The sequence below is a fragment of the Protomyctophum parallelum genome (genome assembly GCF_964188405.1).
Source record: "Protomyctophum parallelum genome assembly, chromosome: 21".
In the NCBI taxonomy this organism is placed as follows: Eukaryota; Metazoa; Chordata; class Actinopteri; order Myctophiformes; family Myctophidae; genus Protomyctophum; species Protomyctophum parallelum.
Window position 1 is genome coordinate 23,356,247 of NC_139713.1, and position 21,675 is coordinate 23,377,921.

Here is a 21,675-nt window from a genome sequence, read left to right on the forward strand (position 1 = left end):
TCTACAAGTTGCTCAAACTTCCCAATTCCCATTAAGTAAATGCAAGCAGCTGTCCGATAAATGGGACAATGATACCAGATATATGAGAAATATCCTCGGGCCCTCTGGTCAGTAGCCTAGTGTGAAGACTTTGTTTTATTGTCACACTTGACAGCTACAGTACCTCTTTTTCTACTTTTTGTCTCAGCCAGGTCAGATGGATGGTGGATATACTGTATGGATATGCAACTATGTGCTATATTCTTTCATTTAAAATACAGACAATCATCTTTATTTATTTCTGTCAGGTGTTGAGTTCTGCAACTTTGGGGTATGTGGACTTATATGTGTAATTACACACATGTATACACATCACATGATGCAAAGGATAAAGCCCCGAGCTTTTTTGTGTCGATACTTTTTATATAAGGGGTGACTGACAAATTAATGTATGCGACTGGTACTTCAGGTAGGCTACTTTTTACTACTTTTTCAGGTACGCCAAAAATCACATGCAGTTCAAGCCATTCTCCACAAGAGGGCGCAGCGTTCCCTGAAATGTATTTCTATCTATGAACAGGAAAATAGGCTATTCGGAATAAAATATATGCTCTGCAACATCAATGCACACGATCATTATAATCTGATGTATGATGACCGTCTTGATCCAAGGGCCAAGGCTATGGCTACACCTGAATATACAGACTAAACTTAAGATAACTAGAAATTCCTTAAACAGCGTGAGAAATTGTCTATTTAAATTCTGCGACAACATAAACACGGAAAGAATACCACTTTTGTTTTCTTTTTAACACTTAATCAGCTGAGAGTCCCCCACTACCATAAATGATGCAGTCGAGAGCCCCACTTTTGGGGAACCTGCAGTGGCAAGTATAGGCCTACCAGCTTTTTATCTGAACTGAACCAAGTAAGTAAAACTATAGCAATTCACCAGACAGTGAATGAAGGTTTTAAATGAAAAATGTATACAGACTAGTAGTAAATAAATAGAGTAGCCTAGTTCGTACCAGCGTTGCCATATTTTGCGACAGAAACAAGCAATCAATTCAAATCAATTCAAAGGGCTTTATTGGGATGAGAAAATATACGTTTACATCGCCAAAGCAAAAGACACAATACAACAATAGTGAAGTGAATGTCTGCGAAAACAAGCCCAAAAGAATTAACAAGCTACACAAGACGCCTTGTGAGCCTGTAGATCTGCTATTTTCAAAATAATGTTGGTGAATAAAATGTGGGAATAGTTTTTGAAACATGTTAACAACAAATCTGGTGTGGGGGTCCATGGCACAAAATAATTTCAGGTGATGTTTTGCAGACAAATACATAATACATGTGTCGTGTCGGTTTAAAACATTTGGAAACAAAACCAAACCTACCAATATCGCTACCCAGAGTCGCTTATAATAAGAAGACTTGGACCAGGCCTCCTCCCTTCTGTATTGCAGGCAGCTGGGTGAGTGAGTAGGCCTACTCCTGATTGAATGGAGATCATCTGTGCAAAATCCATTCTTACATTGAATTCTGTCATTAGATACATTATTTTGGATCCTCAAGAGACGGCGTAGGAAGATTTTGCATACAGATGAACGGACAGAGCACAGGGAAACTACAAATAATTATGACAGTGATTCTCAAAGTGGGGGAGACTAATTATTCCCTTATCTGAGTGTGCAAATGATTGTTACAGCCAGGGGGTCCTCCTTGGCTTGGAATTAAAATATTTTAGAACCACTGCATTTTAATTTACAAAGGGGTCTCCAAAGAATTGCGCACGCGGAGCGCACGGAGTTACGCAGAAGGCAGGGGGCGCCTCGCGCCCGCTCATGTTGAGTTGTGTAGAAAAATGTGACGTTTTGGGGGGCTGTACAGAGAAGGTTGCTGTGATTTAACTTCCAGGATGGATGTTATCTCACACTGTCAGAACGGGGAGCTTAAGCAACATCAGTTGGAGAACTGCGCTGCACTGGAGGAGTGAAAATTTGTTTAAGAACGCACCCCCCCCCCCCCTCCCCCCAAAAACTATTATTTCAAAGATAGATGGCGCAAATGGGACGGCTAAGAAGCAATTCGACGCTTTATACGGACTTTGTTTGACGCGAAAAAAGACATATGGTAACTGTTTGGTTTTGGGTCCGCCAGCCATCATTCAACTCCAAAAGGTAAACTCACGCGGAGCCGTTTTTTCCTTCTACGTGGATTTTTCCCTCACAGCAGCAGCAAAGAACAACGTGACATAATGGGATACAAAAGCGAACTCCTCGGATACTATTTCTTCACGGCATTATTTTGCGCGTTGCTGGCCAGGTGTCGAGGAGGAGCGGCGGCGGCAGCAGCAGCGGGGAAAACAAGTAACATAACCGTGGCGGTGATGCTCCCGGACAACTACCACCAGTACCCGTGGGCTCTGGCCAGGGTCCTGCCCGCCATCCTCATGGCGCACGAGGACCTGCGGCCAAAGTACGGACTCCTGCTCGGACACACCATCAACATCCTGAACTTCAGCACGGAGGACCCGGCCACGGGCTCCTGCGAGCCCAGCAAGGCGCAGGTCGTGGCCGTGGACGCCAAGATGTACAACGAGCCGGACGCGTTCTTCGGCCCCGGGTGCGTGTACCCGCTGGCCTCCGTGGGACGGTTCGCGTCCCACTGGAAGCTGCCGCTGATCACGGCGGGGGGTCCCGCGTACGGCTTCGACAAGCGCTACGACTACCGGACCACGGTGCGCGCCGGCCCGTCCACCACCAAGCTCGGCGACTTCGCCAACATGCTCCACGCGCACTTCAACTGGACGTCGCGGGCCGTGGTCATCTACTACGACCTCCGCGAGGACGACCGGCCGCACTACTTCATCCTGGAGGGGATTTTCATGAACCTGAAGTCCGAGATGAACATCACGGTGGAGGCTCTGCCCTACCAGGACGACTACAAGGAATACATGGATCTGATCGCGTTCATGAAAGAGCACGGCAGAAGTAAGTGGCAAAGTGTGCAATGCAACATCATGGCTCGAGCATTTGCTTGTTTAAAGGTTATTTGTTAAAACAGTTGCTCAATTATATTCTGATATGGAGCTAAATCAGTGGTTCAATCTCAACCAGTGGTCCTTGAGGGGGTTCCAGCCTCCAGGTGGTCCCCAGCTAAATGATGCAGAGTTGGTAACCAAATGGAGTGGACCCACTATAGATCTTTAATGAGAATGTAAAATGAAACCAAATGGACCAAGTGTTAAGTTATTGTTAAACATCTGCATTACTTCATTTACAAGAAGTCTAGTACACAATTAGAGAATGTAGAAGTATTTTTATTTTGATCACTATTGCGGCCTGTCTCCTGTGGTACCAACATCTATACAGCATGGAATTTTGGACAAAATATAATCCAACAATAACAAAATATTCTACGTTTTGGGTCGAGGCTAAATATCCTAAATAATGGACCTTGATATGAAAAGCGTTGCAGTGTTCAGTAACAACAGGCGTCTCCCGACCCTACCTCTCCATCTCTTTAATAAACATAAAAATACCTTTTCAGGTGGGTCGCCAACTTCATCCAATCAGGAGAGAGAACCCAATTATCAGCATAAATTGTATAGTGTTTCAATTCCAATTTTGACTGCTCATTTAATCCCCGTTTATCCTGAATGATGTAGGCCTATCAGGTAGCCTCGGTCCCAGGCTTACTTATCTGCGAAAAGAAAATCATACCTGATGCCTATTCAAACAAAAATCACCTATAGGTCTATCATGTCGTTCTCAAACGTATTCATGTTAAGGACCCCCAAAAGAATATTAATTTGTCCGCAGGCCCCCATCTAATGTTTGTGCCAGTGACCCCCTCCCCCCCCCCCCCCCATACAAGATTTGTGTTAAAATGTTTCAAAGATATTCCAAATGTCACATTTGTTTTCAAGCTTTTTTTGAAAATAGCCGATCTACAAGCTCACAATGTGGTTGTACTTGTGAGCTTGTAAATCGGATAGTCAATGTGTGTGTATATATATATATAGGGTTAAAGTAGTTTAACTGAAATTGATTTAGCGAAACCCATTTTGCTGGGGACCCCCTGGAACCACCTCAAGGACCCCTGCGGGTCCCTGGACCCCACTTTGAGAACCACTGGCCTACATTTAGCCTTCAGGGTCACTCATGGCTGTTGGGATTGCAGCTTTACTGAGCAGTAGTTTATCTGTGTAGGCCTACAAATTGTTCTATTTGTATTTTGTACACTAAAAATCTAACACTGTCCACTTTATATTGAGACATTTCACCACTTTATTTTGAATTTCTGTAGGCTATAGCCATACTACATGTATGCCTCTACCTCTAGATGTTGGTCATGTGAGCTACACTCATAATTTAGCAAGGCTTATAAGCAGGCAGACATGAATAGGTGGCAAGGGTGTTTTATTTAAATCCATTTATTTATTATTCATATATTATTAGGCTAGTTGAAGAATGTTTAGGCCTGTGGTGGCCTCTGTCTGCTGAGTTTTTTTTATTGCTCTGGTTGCTCTCACCACCTGCGTTTAGAGAGCACACGAACACACACACACACACACACACACACACACACACACACACACACACACACACAGTGAACAAGTGTATATTTTTCCATGGTGTGAGAACTGAACATGTTTATTTGACAATGGCTACTGAAATTGATTGACTGATTGAATACTTTATTAACAAGTTTGGAAACAGTAAGCCGGTACAGTTACAACTTACAAAAGCCATGCTAAAAGGGGGACTCCCTCTTTCATTGATGCGTCGCCCAGGTTGTGTCTAAACCTAACCTGGCTTTAACTTCACAAAAACTATGCCTAAAACTACCCTTAACTCTAACCCTAACCTCACAAACACTATGCCTAACTCTAACCTTAAACTCACAGAAATTATGCCTAAAGCTAACCTAAAAACCACGTCTACCTGAGTGAATCACCGGGAAAAGAGCCCGTGCTAAAAGGATAGCATAGAAAGCCTCAGGGGGCTTGTTTTCATTGTGGTCCATTGTACTCAATTCATCGTCAATTGACCACAAAGTTGTTGACTAAAGACCAAAGTGACTCATTAATACAGTGGTTCTCAACCTATGGGTTATGGGGGGCCCCAGTTGACACTGAAGTGACAATTTAAGGAGAAAATAAATGATAAAAGTAATCAACAAACTACCGGTATACTAAAAAAACTGATCAAACATTGCCCAGATGGCAAGAGACATGGTGATGCTGCCTTTGTTAGCTATGCACCGAAGATTTGGAACTGCAGACTGGCAACCTCGGTTGATGGCTTTAAGAGGTAGCTAAAACCCATGTCTATGACCTTGCCTTAAGCTTTAACTTGGAGATCTACTATTTTCACAATACTGTATGTATCCGTGGAACCGAGTCAAACTAAATGTAAGGCCCCAGTTCAAATATGATAATTGTTTTGGGCCCCATTAAAAAAAAATAGATTATTTTGGGGGTGGGTCGCAGTTTGAAAAGGTTGAGAACCACTACGTTAATAGATAGTCTGTGAGGAGACAGCCTTAATGCTACTTTTGCAGTGACACTAAACTAAAGGACACAATGGATAAATAGAGGGTGTCGAGGTAGTTAGAGGGTGTTAGATCAGGAAAAGAGACAAGCTGCCAAACCTCTTCCCCCCCCCCCCCCCCCCCCCCAAAAAAACCCTCGAGGGGAGACTGTAGAGCTGTCGCGTTAAGCCTGATTTATACTTCCAGCCATAGCAGATCTGCAAGCTTGTAGATCTCCTGCCGTCTTCGCAGGACAACATTGTACCGTACGTTCGTTGTACGTTTTCATTTTCATACGCTTATTTCCCCAATGGAAGCAATCCATATACTGTAGGCTTTCTTGGGTTTTAAATCCTACTTTCCTGTGCTCTTTTCTGCAAACTGTTAAAAAGTATTCAATCAATCGAAGCGTTAAGCATATACGTTAAGCCGGTGGTCGTCACTCGTCACATTTTCATTTCAATGACCCCCGAATGTATCTGGTCACAATACCCCATATGAAAAGATTTTGTGCCAGGGAGGGACCCCCAGAAGAGGAGTTTTAAATTTTTACAATTTATCAGACGCTTTTATTCAAGAGCGATTTACAATAAGCAAGAACAACACAAGGTAAATGCATCAAATACATAGAAATAGTCATCAAGGATCATAAGTAAGCTAAGTAGCCTACCTAGTATCCATCTAACTGTAAGATATCTGTACAATGAAACAAGTATATTGTACTATTTAATGCATAATATGCTATCTAAATGATATAAATTACATACATTAAATGCAAGCAAATTTACAAGATTTTTGAAAAGCCAAAGCATAAAATAGGGTTAAAGTGGTCAAACTGATGTGATGACACAGTAGTGCTGGGGACCCCTCTCCAGAATCCCTCTAAGGAGGACCCGTGGGGTCCCCGGTCCCCACATTGAGAACCACTGCAAGAAGCACTTACTACTTCATACGTGAGCGTGTAGATTTGCTATGCTATACCATCGGTGCACGACAGTGTCGCCAAATTTTGCGACAGAAAGAAGCAACCTGGAAAAAGAAGCACCCTAGGCCAATATACACGAGCTATTAAAAATAGCCAATCTACAAGCTCACAACGCAACCTTGTAGGAACATTTTACACAAATCTTATATGTGGCCTGTGCCACAAAATATTTTCCGTTTAGGGGCCGCAAATAAGCAACTACACTTTGGAAAGAAACCCTACAAACAGGCAACCCTGCAACTAACAATATTTGCAAGCAACCTTACGGAAAGTACTGTAAACTTTAGTTACTAATTGTCTCCACCAGGCCGAAGGCATGTGGGGAGAGTATGTTTTGCACTCCGTCCGTCCGCGTGTCCGTCCGTCCGTGTGTGTGTCCGTGTGTCCGTGTGTCCGTGTGTCCGTGAACAGCTAATCTCGGCCACCGTTAACCCGGTCGATGCCATATTTTGCACACACACTCCCTGGATGCCAACCATGAACCTCTGCCACAAACTTTCCAGAACGGCCTGTTATAGCGCCACCAGGAGGCCGCTTTGTGCAAAACAAGTTTTTGCACAGTACACCTACAGATTTTGTCCAAACATCACGCAAATTGGTACACAGTCTCTCTAGAGCCATTCAACGAAACGGGTCTTTCAGATTTATCAGACTCCATCCTGATTGGTTAAGATTGGCTTCCAAAGTTCACAGGAGTGCTCAGTTTAAAAAAAATGCTGCAAATCATGAACACATCGCGTGATTTCCGTGAAATTGTGCACCCACATTCCCACTAGGCCGAGGACGAAATGCCACATGAACAATTTCAACTCAGCCTCAAGGTGGCGCTATAACTGGCCCAAAAGTGTTTTTACCTCTTAACTGCACGGATCTGTGGATAACCTGGTGGAGACCTGTGCCCGGAAGGGCACTTTTTCTAGTTACTTTGTAGATTTCAATTATTATTCCAAAACATACATTAACCACTTCAGCCCTATATACATTTTGGCCATTTGAAAATACCGGATTTTTATTTTGGTACATTTAAGTACATTTCTATGCCAATACTTTTACTGAAGCACTTTATGGATTCCGGACTTTTACTTACTTTTACGAGTGTATTTCTACATTGCAGTGTTGTGTTGATACTTTTACTTAAGTACAAATTGTGAGTACTTTTCCCACCACTGGTTAATACTAGGCACCATGCTCGCTCGCTCGGGGTCAGGGAAGCAAATGGTTTTGTCAGGGCTTGTTCCTGGCTCCACATTCCATTCACTTGTATCCCGCCAGGCAGATCACCTCCTCCTCCAGGCAGGCTGTCAACACTTGTGTCACCTGTTGACAATGTTCAAATGGTTTAAAAAGATGCCTCTCTCTCTCTCTCTCTCTCTCTCTCTCTGTCTGTCTCTCTGTCTCTCTCTCTGTCCGTCTCTCGGGTTGAGTTGAGGTAACCTTCCTTTCCTCCCACCAGGAGGAAATAGGATTTATGACCGGTTTTATGCCCTAAAGCCCTATTTCAAATATAATGAAAATATTCCTGACGTGTCCGTTGTGAGCTTGTAGATCTGTTATTTTTACATTTCAGAAATTTCAGGAGAATTTCAGTCCATTTCTGAAAATGTACTTCGTAATTTGTATTTACTTGCACACAAAATCAGTCAAAATCCTGAGTGTCAATTTACCTGAGTTTACAGAGTGTAAAAAGTGACACTCTTGAGTTATGTTAGCAGCACTCAGGATTTTACTATATACCCCCCCCCCCCCCCCACCCCCACACACACACAAATCTTCCTGTATCCTAATCCTAGTCAGTCTGCGGGCGGGACCACTGGTGGACCATGAGGATCATTGTAAGTGGTATCCCAAATAATTAGGGCTGCAACTAACGATTATTTTCATAATCGATTAATCGGCCGATTATTTAAACGATTAATCAGATTATGGCTCTTATTTAGCTATCACCTAATACATTTGATTTTAGGTTATTTTAGACATGTTTTAAGTTTTAACTAACAAAAAATAAATTTAAGATGAATAATTCAGAAAAAGACATAATTAAATGTTGCTCAGCTGCTGATTAGGCTTCTATTCAAATATAAAACTAATACAATCTAAATAAATTAAAGCCACCCATGCACACGACCCTTCACCCATGATGCCCACGTTAACAATAACAAACCGTTAACGTGGTCCTCATGGGTGACAGGCATTTACCAAAAGATTTTCAAGCAGCAGAAAAGGTTGGGAATGGGAACCGCTCTGCTCTGAGTCTAAACGGGGCCAAGACAACAAATATGGTGAATGTCATACATTTAAAACTTTGGTCATTCTCTCAGCGGCATTCCTGCTTTTGAAGCCTTTCAGCCCATTTACAGTTGGTCAGAGTGGAGACAACAAGTGACTCAATGGAGGAGCGGATCAAGCTGTGTTGGCTGTTGTTGTAGGGACAATAAGGACATTATGCATGTGTTTGTAGTTGATTTGAAACGCTGAGAGGATGACCGAGGACCGAGGAACCCCGGTGGGGGTCGTGCCGGGTTCCAATTCAGCAAAATGAGGAACGTTTTAATTTCACTTAATATTTCACCGGCTAGAAGGTAGACCAATGAGCGAATATATATATATATATATATATATATATATATATATATATAAGAATGTCTATTCATGTCACAGGGTTCACTCAATCTTCCATTCAACTGAATTAAATTCAAAGGTGGGTTTATTTAGCTGTTAGGCGACAGCACTAACAACTGTGCCACCGTACCCCCTGCCCTGACCCCTTATCCATATCTTATACAATTATGGATAATTGGGTACAGGCTTTAGTTCCGACACTATTATTGGTCCGACAGTCATTAGACCGTCAACCAACCTCAAACCCTAACCTAAGTTACTAACCATAACCGCAAGCACGGGAGCAGCGCATGTCAGTTTCACCAATCTTCTCCATTTGGGTCGGTCCAGTGCTAGGGTCTCGCCTTCAGTCAGCGACAAGCCCAGTCCCTGGTCAATCCATTGTGTGCGGGGGCACACGGGGGATCAAAGTGAAGGATAGCGTGAGTTGGGTGTTCAGGGGGGAGTCTTTTGACATGGCCATACCAGCACTGGCTGCCAGAGCACGTCTCCGGTTTATTTCTGTTATGTTGCCATTGTTTGTGATGATGGATCAAAGCAAGGTAGGTGAGATCTGCAACGGAGGGGGGCATCGCCTACGATGAGCATTATGAAATGCCCTGTGTTAATTTAACATTATGAAATGCCCTGTGTTAATTTAACTAAAGTATACAAATAGTGAACATTTGTACACTAGTCTAGTACACAAAAAGCTGATCTTCAAGGTCACAAATGCATGACAGCACAACACATTGCGATCTTGTAGATTAATTGTCTCTTTTCGGTGCGCAACACTGAAGTACCGGTATAAGTTAGGCTTAAACTGACACTTGGGGATTTGCGGTGTGTGTACACAAGGGAAGCGCAGGTAGTGATGTGGCATAATGAACTAATCGTGTAACTGTAAACTGTGCGGTTGATTCACTTCAACTGTGTCTAAATTCTTAGTGGCGTGAACTAAGTTTTCTATTATATTCCCAAAACACCGTGACTCAGAACAAAGGCATGCTGCAGACTGCAGAGATAAACCTGCAAGACCCCCTTTTACAAATCTCATACCCCCCCCCCCCCCCCCCCCCCCCCACACACACACACACAAACCGATTATACCATGAAACCACAAGGGCCGGAGGATAATCCTCATTGAAAGAGATCCCGTTTTGAAAACAAACATGACACAGAGCCCACGTAGTATGCAGAAAACAACGTAATTTATCCATTAATGTTTATACTTTGTTGACCATGTTCCCTCGGGGGTTGATGCATACTCGCTCTGCCTCCTTTTTTCCCGCTCTACACCAAATCCTTTTGCCGCAAATTGCCACTTAGCCAGTCTACAAGCTCACACGTTTGCAAGACATTGTGAGCTTGTAAATCACCTATCTTTGCTGAATGTTCGCCAGGTTTGAACATAGCACAGAAGGGTTCATGTGTTCATTTGGTTTCCCTTGCTATATCCTGGAAAACAGGATACAGGTTTTATACCTGTTGGTGCGTGTTGGCACAGGAAATACAATGTAATGTTAACATTGTGTCTTAATAATCACGTAAGGGATGGGCTGTGAAAGGCAGCCAGACAAGAAAATAAATCATGAATTAATTAATTAATTCATACAATTTAGATATGGTGATGAGCAATTAGTTGCTAATGAATTGTCCATGTGATTTAAGCATGGGGCGAGCCCCACAGTGTTTGTCAAATCAACCAAGAGTCACAATCAGAACCCTGGTGAGGGGGAGAGGTTTACCCAGGCTAGTTCCGCCCCTCCATGCCCAGAAAAGCGTAGGTCTCTTTCAGGCCAGAGCACGCTGAAAACTTATTTTCCTATTTCTTAAAAAAAAAAGAAAATGTAAATGTTGTTTAATGCAGCATTAAGGATCCCTGGTACAAAACCTTTTCAGATGGGTTTCCGTGGCCAAATACAGATATCAATCAATTTGGGGATCCCTGACATGAAAAAGAACCACTGTGCTAAGGGGTGGCAATGGATGAGGTGGTACAGCCTGGGAATCGGAAGGTTCCTGGTTGGATCTTGGCTCATCCCAGCATCGTTTCATAGTGTCCGTTGAGCAAGACACTGGAACCTCTTTACCACTTGAACCATGTGAGCATCCCTATTCTGGTTTTGAGGCGAGCGTTCTAGTATTCATCCATATGATTGCAACATGAGAATAACTCCCCCCCCCCCCCACCCCCCACCCCCCACCACCACACACACACACAACCCTGGCGTTATTATGCATTTATGTTTGGCGCTGGTTCAGGAGACAACAGGACGACTTGGCATCGGCTCGTACCGAGCTATGTGGGAAGACATGAGGTTAGTCGGGGTCTAAGCTGTGGTCCCGTGCCATCTTTCTTTGGTCTAACACTTGCGGAAATGTCTGCTAACTGGGAAGGATTGCCGTGGAGCTGGCAGCCAGAAACGCACTGTCTGGCTTATTGCTGTGAATGGAAATAAGTTAAGGCTCCGGCTGTAACAGACATGAGAGATCTCCCAGTAGACCACATGAATGCAGGATGGGAGGATTCTGTTAGACCAGTGTGTTCTCAATCTTTTTTAATTTAAACTAAGGACCCCCACTCATATGCTTTTTACACAATGTAGATTTTTACATCTGTTTAGTTTGTGCAAAATATTCTCGAAATGCTATCCATACAAAAGTATTTTACACAAAGGTTACAAAGTACGTTTTCCTTCAAATGTAATCTGTTTTTTATTTCATCTTGTGTTAATATTTAATAGCAGCATAACATTTTTGTACATTCTTTTTTTAATTAATATTTGAAAATGTTCAGAAACGTATAGTTCAGTCTTTAGAATCGGCCTCTGCAGGTCTTAATGGGTTAAGACGGACAATTCTCCTATGTTCCACAATGCAGCTAATAATTCCTTCCATCCCCGTGTTGTCTCTACTCTCTCTACCACCAGTCGTGTACATCTGTGGGCCTCTGGACACGTTCCTGAGCATCATGAAGCTGTTCCAGAGCGAGGTGTCAGACCCGGAGAACTATGCCATCTTCTACCTGGACGTGTTCGCAGAGAGCCTGACGGAGCGCAAACCGTGGCAAAACAGTGACCCCGAGTGGACCGACCCCATCAAGGTGTTCAAGGTACGCTGTGCTGCTGCACTACTGTGCTGTTTTGTCGACTAAAACTATGACGGAATATGTTCGTCGACTACCTTTTTTCACTAGCAAAAACTAAATGAAATATAAATAAAATCTAAGCTATGATGACTAAAACTAAGACAAAATGTACTGTCAATTTCGTCAGCTTACCTTTTTTCACTAGCAAAAACTAAACTAAATATGAATAAAATCTAAGCTATGATGACTAATACTAAGACAAAATGTACTGACAATTTCGTCAGCAAATAAAAACTAAACTAAAATGTCTAGTGGAATAGAGATCCAGTAGAACAAAAAAGATACGTTGTTTAATGTTTGGTTGCACTCGGGTGTTGCGCTCTGAAAACAGCTGGGGTGGCAGTGGCTCAGGGCTGTCGGATGTGAACCGCGAGGTTCCAAGTTGGTGTTGAAGTGTCCTTGAGTGCCTTGCATGGTTTCCTCCGCCATCGGTGTGTGAATGGGTGAATGTTATGCACAACCTATAAACATGTCGTGCTGCGATGCATTGTGAGTTTGTAGATCGGCTATTTTCGTGTCGGTGTATGCAGACGTAAGGCTACATTATTATGGTAGAAGCGGAGTGGAGATTCACCATAAAGCTAACCTACTTTAGCGGTTTCGGGTGTCACCAGATGATTTAATGTTTTAATCTCCGTCATCAGCCCTTATCAAGACCATGACCAGCCAGAATGGACATTTCCTACATATTGACGTTGTCAGTAGTAAACGTCACATGACGAATAGATGATCTCCAAGCTCACAACGCATCACATTGCGCCGTGTTGTGTTGGTATGTGATTGAATAACTTGCTAAGATGGATATATACAGTATGATTTCCTCTATGGCTATTTTGAGGACAGATTATTTTTGCCACAAGTCGAGCATCAACCACTCAGCCCGAGATTGTTTCACGTTCTCTGACCCCAAATCAAACAAACAGACTAGACTGGTCTCAGGTTTCTGAAAATCCTCCAAGTCTGCTGTAGTTTTCTTCTACACTAATGCGAACGTTATCCAAAAGCAAACAATGTTTTAAGTTCAAAGTATGCTTTGATTTATTTTTATTTTAAATGAAAAAAACGCAATGATGGAAATGGCAGTGAAAGTGCAAGAGGGTAACCACATCATCCCTAGTGACTGTCCCTATTCTGGGGGTGAAAACAGCCGATCTACAAGCTCTGTGATCGTGTAGATTGTAGGATGGGATCTAGTACAGACCCCTGGGGGACTCCGGTCAACTAAGTATGTACGTTCAATCAGAAGAACCATGCATATCTCAAACTAGCACTCTGCCGAGTGCCTTCAGTTAATACTTTTTCCTACTGGGTGGGCAGGCGGTAATCTCTTAAGTTTCTTGCCTTTCAACCATGCAAAGAAGTCTAATTCTTGCACGATGTTAATGCGCAAGAGCCAGGATTCCTTTTTATGGGGTAAGCCACTAAGTCCTGCAAACCAGTGCGCTGAGAAATAAATGAGTGAGTGAGCTGCACAGATGTGAAGTTTAAGTGGTCCACACAGCGCTCTGTTAACCTGCCAAGTGTGCACAGCATTTTGACGTGGAATGACTTTGTTAATGAGCTAATTAATTGATTATCCCTATTGTTGTCTAAATGGATGGACTAATGCTTTTTAGCACCATGAGGCACCCTAGAGGGGCTTGACGCAAGTCCAGGGGTGCCTCAGAATGGAATACTGGAAACAAATATTCTCTCCAGTTGTCCTTGTGACACATACTGTATAATCCATCCACCCATCTTCAACCGCTTATTCGTAGTCGGGTCGCGGGGGCAACAGCTCCACCAGAGTGCTCCAGACTTCCCTCTCCAGAGCAACATTAGTGACTTCCTCCTGGGTGATTCCGAGACGTTCCAAGGCCAGTGAGTCAATGTGTTTCCTCCAACTGCGCCTTGGTCTGCCCGGGGTCTCCTCCCAGTGGGACGTGCATCGAGGACCTCCCTAGGGAGACGCCCGAGAGGCATCCTAACCAGATACCCGAACCACCTAAACTGGCTCCTTTCCAGGCGAAGGAGCAGCGGTTCTACTCCGAGTCTCTCTCGTGTGACTGAATTTCTCACCCTATCTCTAAGGGAGATGCCAGCCACCCGTTGAAGAAAACAAATTTCGGCCGCTTGTATTCGCGCCCTTATTCTTTCGGTCATGACCTACACTTCATGACCATAGGTGAGAGTATAAGATACTGTATAAGATTTACATATTTACCTACCGTTAATATGACATAAGTTGATATAAAGTCATGTAATTCAGGTGGTGAGGAAAACGTCATGTACAGGGGTGACCCGACCCGAGACAAAATAATTGTGAGAACCTGCACTGCTCTAAGGATGGTGATGTTGGTCTGTCTGTCCACACCTACCTCAAAATATTTTGAAAGGTTCTGGTTGGGTTGAAATTGGTAATTTTCTGTATAGTACCTTCATGATCCTAGGATGACCCTATAGTGGTTTTAGTGACCCCATGGCCTTTCCTCTGGTGCCACCATTAGGCTGAAATTTCCATTCGCAATTCTGGCACTAAAGATAAACATACGTTTTTCTAGTGAGGCTCTGCAGTCCGCAAGGGGATAGCCGTCTATGAGAGGGTCTGTGTGTGTGCGTGTGCGTACATGCGTGTGCCTGGAGTTAATCTCACAAACATTGTGTGCCCACCACCACCGCCAGAAGGCCACAGAAGAACCTCCACATATTTGATACTTTTTGAAGTATTTAACTTTAATTAAAATATTTATTTTGAAGCCAACCAAGCTTTCCACGCCACCAACATAACATACAGCGATAAAAGAGCCAACGAGGGTTTGTCTGTGAGTGAACTCCTTGTAACCTCGGTTAAGAGGAGAGACTGCATCTTGGCTCTTCTTTTGGCTATTGTGCAGCATCTTAATTTGTCTGCAAGCCGCGACATGTTTTATTACAGCAATAAGCTTCCTTCAGAATCAGAGCCATGATTGGTTGTGGAAGTTTGTGGTTGGTGTTAAAAAAAGGGGGAAAACATTTTTTTGTAGGAATAGATAAAACAATTGATTTCACCTAAGAAAAGCAGCTGTGTGCTGCACAGTTGTATGTAATTGTAATTAAGTATGTATTTAATAAAAAAACAAGAGGGGGCAATTTCTTAACCACTTAAGACTTCGTTCTTTATTATATGACAAATGAAGCACATCGTTAGTTTATACAGGGACATGTTAGTCTGCATGCCTAAGCTGTAATCAGCTGTCAGTCAGCTGATTGTATCAATCAGCGATCAGCCTAGCTTCCTAGTCTCATTCACATCTCAGCTGATCATTACATAATACATTCATACTCCAAAATGAGAAATGAGCTCCAAACCCTGCCGATCTGATCAAAACCACAGATGAAATTTATTTTCCGAAAAAAAAACAGCGTGGAAAGACAGAGGCTAATACAGAAGCTAATGGCTATGCAGAAACAGAAACAGTGCCGGCGTGGGCCTAGCAACGGGCATAGCAACCGGACAGCAAGGCTTTCTTATATCGATATTACCGGTAAATGCCTTAGAACGAGTATACTCGTCCTGAGCACCAAGCGGAGTGTTTAAAATACAATGATATCCGCTTTGCAAGCATGTGGTCAACCGATCTGAAATAGCTCATAGGCATATGCACTAACACAACTGATTCTTTACTTTTTCCAAATTGAAGCTGTATAAATGTTAGCCACAGGCTAAAATGGCTATCTGGCTATGGTTCCAGGTATGGACTAGTGCAGTGGTTTACACAGACCACCATTTGAGATTCACCATTGAGATTCAGCCTGGCAGACCCAAAACTTGTCATTTACATGGTATAGATGTTGTTATATCCATAGGAGAGATAACGGGCACATATTGATCGAAATAACAATTCTTCTATACATTCTCTAATTGTGTAGACAATAATGTACGTTAACTCTTGGCATAAAACTAAATCAAATGGACGTGTAAGGGTCCATTTGGTTTCATTTGACACTCAAGAGTTAAAGATCCATAAGGGTCTATTTGGTTACCATCTCCATCATTTAGCTGGGGACCCCTGGAATCCCCTAAAGGACCACTGGTGTTCACCGGACCACTGGTTGAAAACCACTGGACTAATGTATGACATTTAAATTCAATGTTCATGTTGTGTCTCTTCTCTCTCTCTCTCTCTCCCAGTCCGTGTTCGTCATAACATACCGACCACCCGATAATCCAGAGTACAAAGAGTTCCAAAGGGAACTCCATGCCAGGCGGCAGAAGGACTTTGGTGTGACTTTGGAGCCCTCATTGGTAAGTACTGTACTGACCTTTGATCTTATACTACTATTCTACATTGCTACACAACTGCAGCGTTTATGTGAAGAGTTCTTTCTCCTGACTCTGATGCGGACATCGTCTGGTAATTTACCTGGTATCCCAGTTTCTTTGAGGCACTACACTGTATTATGTTCTAATTGTATGTCTGCCATTTCAGATGGATTACATCGCTGGCAGCTTCTATGATGGATTTGTGATGTACGCCAAAGCGCTGGAGGAGACATTAGCTGATGGTGGTGCCAAGAATGATGGCATCAATATCACGACTAGGATGCAGAACCAGAGATTCTGGGGTAAGCCCTGGTTGGAACCTTAATCCTTGTACTTCATTGACTAGGGGTCCATATTTGGTCCCTTCCCCCCCCCCCCCCCCCCCCCCCCCCCCCTTTTGCCAATCATCAAGCTGTGCGTGAGCTTGTCGATCTGTTATTTTTGCAGATTGTTTGGCTATTATGACATTCCTAGAATAGGGCAACTAGGGTTCATTTGGTTGACTGAAGTATACTTCGTCATACGAGTGTTTCATGCACCGGAAAAGGTGCAAGCATCACATCATCTAGTAGATCTGCTACTTTCATTCTGTCCCCAATGTAATGCGGAAGACTGAGACATTGTGTGACTCATAGAATGGCCACAACTCCTCCGCACATCACTTGTCGGGGTGCTGTGTTAAAGGCATATTTCATTTAAAAAAAGAACTGTATGATTTTATCGTCTACTACTCTTTTGGGAGCACAGTCTTTGAGTAGCTCAATTCGGTACGATCACGGCCCCCTTACGTATTAGAAGGCCAGTATGAGTCACCAGAACCAAGGACGTTTGTTTTCGATGGATCTAACGTGGTTAAAATGGAGTTTGAAGTTACAATGGGTTTTTGTACAGAATAAAGTATCTTGATATAAGTGTCTTTATATAAAATATCTAAATACTGAATCGAGCAACTTAAAAACTTGAAAGTGAAATGCCTTTAAGGCATTCTCATTTAAGGAGAATGGAACCAGCGCTCTCTCATGCCTCAATACATTTTAATGACAACCTTTTGAGAGCCTGGGCTCTTTGTCAGGTCAAACATTTTGACCGACAACAACAACAAACGTCTGATTAGGTTCTATTCTCCTTCATGTAAACCCTCTTAGAAATGCTATGTGTTCTGTTCTGCCCCACCTCCCATTGGGCAGCCTGTGACCTGTGTTGACACTTGTGTGTTTATTGGGGGGCTATTTGGGTAGATGGCTGCATTCTGGTGCTCTTCTGGTTGTCTTTATGAGGGGCAGTACGGTTACGCCAGAGCTATTGAGGGAGAAAGTTACGCCAGGCAGTCACATTATAGACTTCTTTTGTAAACAAAGAATATTATAGTGTTATATTCGGTATTCAATCATTTATTTCCAAAACCAAATTATGGTTGATTTGGTATTTGTATAAGTGTGCTCACACTTCAAAACAAGAACAATGTGGGAGTAATTCAGTTGCCATCGGGCGATCGACCAGTAGTTCCAAACACTACAGTTGTAAACACTGAATGGGTGTTGATGAAGCACACGCCATATACCTGTACATGAACCGAGTGTTCAGGTCAAATAGTGTCGTAACTCTCTCTAGCTCTCTCAATGGGTCTGGGTATCGCTACATCCTCCACACACTAGTCTTTGTGTGGAGGATGTAGTGATACCCAGACTATTTCATAAACGAATGAAATAGTTTTAATTTAAGTATTGAGAATTGGGGGGGGGGGGGGTAATTAAAAGGTACATGTGGGAGACTAAAAATATATTATATAAATATTTTACTGTACTAGCGACCCCAAAAAAATTTATTCGCTGGCCGCGACCAACATATGGGTCCCGAGTCCCGACCCACTGTTTGGTTACCAGTGCTTTACACCATGCCCATAATAACACAAATGTTGTGTGTGTGTTTAGGAGTTACAGGCCTGGTTACGACGGACCACAAGAATGCCCGGGACATAGACATCAACGTCTGGGCGATGACCGACCACAAGACGGGAGAGTATGGGGTAAGTGGTCCACAATAGTTGTCATATTTTAGTCATCTGAAATCTTTTAGTTTCAGTTTTTGTCTTCAAGAATGTATTTTGGCGGAGCCGTGATGGTGGCTGATGGCTGATCTACAGGCACACAGCGCGGTGTGAGCTTCTAGATCTGCTATTTTCAGTAGTTTGGGTCCCGGGGGGCAAACGTCTAATTTCTCGTGTGGGTCTTGAGCTAAAACAATTGGCAGCCACTGAGGCCCTAACGTGTGAATAGTCTCACATATAGCCAGACAATCGGAGCTTACCGATATGTCTGGGGAAATATTAATTCACGTAGGGGATAAAACAGCTGAAAAAGGCCCAGCTAACAAACCGGAAACCACAACAATGTGAGGGACCACCCGAAACTCTTTGCATTGGTTCTGAGAGGCTGTTATTTTGTTTTTATACAGTATGTCTCAATTATTTCAACCTGGTTTTAGCCCACCCATCAGACCACTAAGTGGTCGAAAGCCATTTCAGACCATGTTTATTTGAATTATGTGTCTGGGTTAGCTCAGTCGGTAGAGCACTCGCCTTACGATCACAAGGTCATGGGTTGGATCCTGGGCACTGCCAACTCAGCGTACGAGGAGGCTTGAAGTCATGCAGTAAGTACTGGGAGCTGATGGTAGGTGTTGCACTCCACCTGAGCCATCCATCTCTCAGTGGTCTAGCGCATTGTGAAACCGGGATAGACTCTCACTTATTTTAAGTATCATTCAATCGATTGTGTCCCGGCTTGGATCAATGGAACTGACATAGTATACCTTATGTTCCTATCTCAATGAAAACTCATTCATCATTTCATCAAATGCATTTATGCATATTAATGCTATGTTAACGATGACAACTTAGTGTTTCTTTTGGTGGTGGGTCAGGCCCCACCACCAACGGGCCCACAGTTCAGGTATCCTCACGGCCCCACCACCAACGGGCCCTGACCCACAGGTCAGGAATCCTCACAGCCCCACCACCAACGGGCCCTGGCCCACAGGTCAGGTATCCTCACAGCCCCACCACCAACGGGCCCTGGCCCACAGTTCAGGTATCCTCACGGCCCCACCACCAACGGGCCCTGACCCACAGGTCAGGAATCCTCACAGCCCCACCACCAACGGGCCCTGGCCCACAGGTCAGGTATCCTCACAGCCCCACCACCAACGGGCCCTGGCCCACAGGTCAGGAATCCTCACAGCCCCACCACCAACGGGCCCTGGCCCACAGGTCATGTATCCTCACAGCCCCACCACCAACGGGCCCTGGCCCACAGGTCGGGAATCGCCGTCTGGTGGGCGGAAACCTCCAATGTGGTGGTGGTGGTTGATTTGCATATGATCCGCGCACGTCCTTGTCAACAAAGCCGTCGATGGAGACGTCCTCAATCCACGTGTTGGTAAAGAATTAGTCCTGCGGCCGTTGCTTATTACTCAACGAAGGAATATTGGCAGTCGGAGTGAGAGTTAAACCACACTGCATACGACGCTGAGCGGATCTTTAAGGAGTCCCAGATTGTCATGCAACGGAGGATTTATTGGCCCGGTGGTTGAAATGAGCTGAGTGAGTTGCATTTTGTTGGTGATAGGCCGTATTAAGATAATAAGGCATTTGAAATGTGTCTGCTCTGTGTTGTCTCGCATGGCCAGACAGCTTTGCATTTCGTTGGTGATGATAGACCGCGTTATTAAGAGAATAATGAGGTGGTCCCACACACACAATTTATTATTTCTTTCTTTTTTTTAAGCGGGGGCAAGGGGGAACAAAAAAGGGAAATTTGAAGAACTTTTAATTACTGCATCAACAGTAATCAAACTATACACTATAAAAACTGCTCAAACATTTGGCAAATTGTCAAATAATATTAAGGATATAATCCTGATGCCATAACACGTTGAGTAAACTGTGATGGGAAAATATTAATGATGACCAAGAAGAACGATATGCCTCTCCCTGCAGTAGACTAATTCATTCCATATGCCTCCACTTTTTGTAATTACTGTAACAAGCATTTCCTCGAGATTCCTCACAGCATAGCGTTGTTGCCAGGCAGAAACTTTTTTTTTTCACTCTGTGTCAATGTAATCCTGGGCGCTGCACTCCTCAACCTAGGGAGAGCAACGGACTGACCTCATGCTTCCTTCTATGCATGAGAAGTCCAAGCCGTTTCTTTTCACCTGACAGGGCGGTGTTTCCCCGGTAGGACGAAACACGTTATTCCAACCAGTTCCTTTCCCCTCCATCAGGCGCCCCGGGTGGCCAGGGGGAGGCAGTACAGAGACCAGGATTACTGCATGTTTTTTGTGAGGGTACCTACCCTAGGGGACACAGGCCATATTTGTTCCTTTAATGAATGCCCTACTTCACAAGAGTGTCGAGCACTAAAGTAGCGATCTACAAGCTCATGTGATAGCCGCGGCAAATTAAACGCGTTATGAGCTTGTAGATTGACAATCGGAACAATTTTTTGAAAGACGTGGAAATTGAAAAGTGGTTAAGTGTGTCTGTGGGTTTCATAAATATTCACCGAAAGAAAAGTATTAAGAAGACCTTGAGACTAAATAATTGGATCCATTGGAACACGGTTTGTTTTTTCCATTTCCCGAAAACTAATGCTTTTGGACATACTAGGTTTAGTCGTTCAAATGTGTGCAAATCTTTTAATATTTTTTATAGCTCCCAATCTTTGCTTCTGGGGGGTCCCTGGATCAAACTATTTTCAGATGGGGGGGGGGGGGGGGTCGGCAACCAAAAACAATTTTGGGGGTCGTCCTTGACATTTTGAGAACCACTGACGAAACATCCCTTTTTTCAGAAAAACTACATTTTTGTAGAATTGGGTCTTAATGGGTTGAGCCTGGGTGCTGAAAAAAATAGTTATTATTTAAGGGATATTCCGAGGTCCTGACTCTTGTAATGATAAGATGCATAAAAACCTCACATTTCCCTTGCAGTCGGATGGACATATTTGTGTGTATCTTGCACTCTGCAAACACACTCTCCTGTGAACTGGCCCAGTGTTGTTCCTCTAAGCACTGATTGGAACACTAAAATCTAAGAAATTGGGTACTTGTAGATCGGCTGTTTTCACTAGTTTAGGT

At 43.6% G+C, this 21,675-nt stretch overlaps 1 protein-coding gene across 1 annotated transcript in view; it reads left to right on the forward strand.

Annotated features, from left to right (window-relative positions):
* The first annotated feature begins 2,023 nt into the window (after nucleotides 1-2,023).
* The window catches only part of npr2 (natriuretic peptide receptor 2), an 82,885-nt gene continuing 63,233 nt past the window's right edge, over nucleotides 2,024-21,675 (forward strand). The window contains exons 1-5 of the mRNA XM_083794008.1: nucleotides 2,024-2,975; nucleotides 12,037-12,218; nucleotides 16,405-16,518; nucleotides 16,703-16,838; nucleotides 18,468-18,562. Of these exons, the coding sequence (XP_083650134.1) occupies nucleotides 2,240-2,975; nucleotides 12,037-12,218; nucleotides 16,405-16,518; nucleotides 16,703-16,838; nucleotides 18,468-18,562 (1,263 nt within the window). The 5' untranslated portion in view covers nucleotides 2,024-2,239. The remainder of the gene's footprint in view (nucleotides 2,976-12,036; nucleotides 12,219-16,404; nucleotides 16,519-16,702; nucleotides 16,839-18,467; nucleotides 18,563-21,675) is intronic.